Below are 4,400 nucleotides of genomic sequence, written 5' to 3'. Positions count from 1 at the left end.
GCTGTTCCCAATCTGGAGAAACTAGAAATTTGTCAATCCTGGACATAGAAAGCTATTAGAGTCAGAGTTTTATTGAGCAAGACATCGCCATATTAATCACTGGCGTTGGATGTCTGGATGTTGATTGGCTTGGCAAATGAGGGCATCATGCACCAACGTGGACTTCTCAATGAAAGGGATTCCCTCCTCCTAACCTCCTTTTTCAGATCCTTGTTATATATATATTTACTGTTGATTACTATTTACTGCTGCTCTCTTTGTATAAAGAACAGTGCATTGACTCGTGGTAATTCTGTTTATAGGTTCTTCCTGATGATATTCGCCAAGCATTGCTATTGGTGGTTGAATGCTGCATGAGGCGAGACTACTTGGCTGCAATGGACCATTATATTAGGATGGCCATTGGAAATGCCCCCTGGCCTATTGGTGTTACTATGGTTGGTATCCACGAACGTTCAGCCCGGGAGAAGATCTACACCAACAGTGTGGCTCACATTATGAACGATGAGACTACTCGGAAGTACTTGCAATCAGTGAAGAGATTAATGACCTTTTGCCAACGACGCTACCCAACAATGCCATCCAAAGCTGTTGAGTTCAACAGCCTGGCAAATGGTAGTGACTTACAATCTCTGCTAGCAGAAGAGAGGTTTTCTGGGGGTAATGAAGCCTCTGAGGAAAGGCTTAGGATAATGCCTGCTTCAAAGGATAGCTAGCTATTATGTAAATGGTAACTCCACTCTCTGACATTTGGATGTTAGATTGATTTTCTATCCATGCAAAAATGTTGTGTTGAAATTTTACTTCAAGTCCGACTACTTTGTATTTCTAGTTGGTTCAATTTTTTGTATACTCAAGAGTAACGTTATTTAGTAGATAACTGGATGACTGTCATATAACTTCTTTTTTGACATGTCCTATAACTTGATGTGACAATGAAAATCAATAATTATATAAAAAAATAATAATAATAAGGGTTTATTTTTATTATCACGTCATCTCAGTTGTATTGTATGGCAGTTGTATAACAATTTACAAAATAGTATTACTTATTTATTTTTCTTCGGGAAAAGGCAGTTACAAACATTTCATTATTTCCTTAAAATTGGCTTTTTCTCTAAAAATTTGAGAAAACTCACAAAAATGGCAATTCAACAAGCTCTCACGCTATTTCAAATTTATTTTTTTGTCAACAAAGCTTTCCAAATATAAAGAGCAAAAACGTGAAAGTTATTTAGTTTTTTAAGCTTCTATATTCATTTTCCTTTCTCTCTTTTATCTATCTACCAAGAACAAAGAAAGAGCAAAGGAAGATTAAAAAAGAAAAATTTAACTAAAGTAGAGAAAGATGTTGAGAGTTTGATGTTTAATTCATTTTAAAAGTGGCTCTTCAAATTAGATAAAATAAAAGAATTTTTCTTTTCAAATTTAACTTTTGTTTGGAGAGCTCAATAAAAATGCTTTTATAAGATTTTGTATGGAGTTACTTGACTCTTGAGATTTCCAGAATATAACTCTTACATGTTTAAAAAGGGAAACAACAAATTAATCAATAGAAATGCTCTTATGGGACTTCGTATGGAGTTCCTTGACTCTTGAGATTTCCAGAATATAACGCTATTCTGTTTATTTTGACGTAAAATGTTTTCAGCGGAAAACATTAACTTGAAAAATGATTTCCTTGAAAACATTTTTTTAGGTGGTTAGCGTATATATACTAGTGCTTTTCTTAAAAACGTACAATATGTTAGCTAACTGAACATAATATGTTAGCTAACTGAACATGCGGTTTTTTCTATTCTTTCTTTAAGTTTATGCTCTCTTCATTATAGCTTGTGTAATTTTATATGTGGTATTCATTTAAATTCTAACTGTTCCTTAAGTTTAAGTTTATGAATTATAAGGTTTACCAGAGCAGTTAAATGTGATTATTTTTTGAATCAATAAGAATTCAATTTATTCACTTAAATGGAAAAATCTAGAGCTGGAAAAGCTCTAAAAAGAAAGAGCAAATTACTCGAAGGTAACAACATAAAAAATGGTGTTGGGAATCTCTTCTATCCATATCCTCTCACCTATCTCCCTAATTGCGGCCTTTGCTAATCCATGAGCAGCCCCATTTGCCATCCGTTTTACATGTCCAATCTCCCATCTTCTAAAAGCTTTCAAGACTTCAAGAGTATCTCCCATGATATGACATCAACAACCTGCTTGGAATCTCCTTTAAGGATAATGTCAAAAAACATCAAGATTCCTACTGAATTCTGCTGTACCAAGGGCCCCCAAAGCTTCACCAATGATTAGGTCTTGTAAGGTCTCCAACGTTCTTTTCTTTAAAACATTTTTATTAAAACACTTTCTTCTTTAAACTCATATCAAAACATATTTATCTCATATCATTATTTAAATCGAGATACAATTTATTCTTCTTTAGAATATATATATTAGGGTTGCGCAGACTTTGTGACCTTGACAGCGACTATGATCGCAGACCTACCGGTCCACGAATTAACTTTTTGGTGCACTTAGCGTGATTGTTGATGGGAGTTTTTAACAAAGCCTCCTTCAATGGTTGCGCTTCTATCTCGGCGTCGGTACTAAGTTCTATTTTATCTTAATTCTCTTGTGGCCAAAATAATCTTCTCCACATGTGTCACCATCTTATAAACTTCTCTCATTGCTTTGACTTCTCTTTATGTATCTTAGAGAAGTGTGTATGGTGGTTTTTTTTTTTTTTTTTTTTCATCTTCTTCTTCTCATATTCATCACCTTAAAAAATAATAATAATAATAATAATAATAATAATAAAATAGAGCTTTTCCAATCCAAGAATAGTACTTTACTATATTTAGAAAGTATTTTCATGGTGAGGAACTTTCTAGAACAAATATATATGTTATGAATGATACAATTTTCCATAACTAACTTTTCATTTCGAGAGCTCTTTAAAAACATTTCATGCAGGCAAAGCAGGGTCAGCTCAATCATTAGGCAAATTAGGCAGCCGCTTAGGACCCCAATTTAATAAGGCCCATAATTAATAAATATTAATAAAAAAATTCCATAAAAAAAAAATAATAAATTAAAGCCCTTATCACCCTCAATATTCTTTAAATAAGGCCCAATCATGGTAAATAAGTAATTTAAAAAAGACCCCAATTTAGTAAGGCTCCACAATTAATGAATCCTAATAAAACAATTTTCATAAAAAAATTAAAAAAAATTAAAATTAAAATTAAAAATTAAAAAATTAAAGACCTAATTGCCGTCAATATATATGCTTAAATTAAGCCTCCAACTTAATTTCAAAAAGGCATTAGTATCATTTGATTCACATTCCGAAATAAAAAAAGGCTTAAAAATTGATATCAATAAATAAGAGAATCAAAAAATAATAAAGATATTCTTAAATAAAATGCAATCTTAAAGTTCCATTCTTCAAGGTTGTAGGTAAATATTATTTTTTGGCCTTGTGAAATGACAATACCTGTTACAATTACTTTTGCATAAAGAAGTTTTTCAAAATTAAAATTGATAAAATTCTACTTATATCAATAATGTCACAAGAGAGATTCAATGGATTAGCCATATTATCGATTGAAAAAAGAATGTTAAAAAATCTTGAATATAAAAACTTAATCGGTAATTTTGCACCCCAAAAAGCGAGAAGAATGATTTTTAAATAAAAATATAATTAATATTAAAATAAATATTATTTAATTAATATTTAAATATAAGGAAAATGCCATTGCAAGAATATAAACCAGTTTAATAAAATGACATGTGTCTCTTAGCATGTGAGAAGCACAATTTTTTTTAATAGCATATACTTCTTACATATGTTTTTAATAACATTAATAAGAAAACATGTGTTTCTCTCATGTTTTAGAAATACATAAGGCTATGGTAGAGAATGAAGGCTAGGGCTCGTGTTTTGTGTTCAATTTTGTCTCCAAGGTTTGTAAGGAAATTTGGAAAGATTATTTATTTATTTATTTTTTGCATGCTTATGTGGCTCATCTAAGGGCTAAGATTTCCCTCCCTTTTCAAAATCGCTATAGTTAATTTGTTATGAATTTGGTAGAATCCATTAATTTGCTATTTAGCATTACTGTCGGATTATTAGCAACTACTAAATAGCAGCCACGTGTCGCCGCTATTTGTAAATAGTGGCCACTTTTTGCTCATTAGCGGCGACTTTGGGTCGCTGCTAATAAGCCTAGTTTTTGTAGTGACATTGGTGTAAACTTGACGGTATCAATGGATTTGAGGGCCTTTCTTTTCTCTCTTTTGGTCGTGAACTCCCATAGTCCCATTCAAAACAAACCTCTCTCTTCTTCTTGGGGACCCAAAACGACTCTAAGCATTCTTTGATTGTGGTCCAACACGGAAAAACTTGC

The 4,400-nt window shown here is 31.9% G+C and overlaps 1 protein-coding gene across 1 annotated transcript in view; it reads left to right on the top strand.

Annotated features, from left to right (window-relative positions):
• The window catches only part of LOC132172233 (uncharacterized), a 5,042-nt gene extending 4,192 nt beyond the window's left edge, over positions 1-850 (top strand). Inside the window, exon 2 of the mRNA XM_059583695.1 lies at positions 303-850. Within this exon, the coding sequence (XP_059439678.1) occupies positions 303-716 (414 nt within the window). The 3' untranslated portion in view covers positions 717-850. The remainder of the gene's footprint in view (positions 1-302) is intronic.
• Positions 851-4,400: the final 3,550 nt, after the last annotated feature.

Source organism: Corylus avellana, chromosome ca2 (assembly GCF_901000735.1).
Source record: "Corylus avellana chromosome ca2, CavTom2PMs-1.0".
Lineage (NCBI taxonomy): Eukaryota > Viridiplantae > Streptophyta > Magnoliopsida > Fagales > Betulaceae > Corylus > Corylus avellana.
Note: the sequence above shows the minus strand (reverse complement) of the source record. Positions and strands in the feature narration are given on the sequence as shown.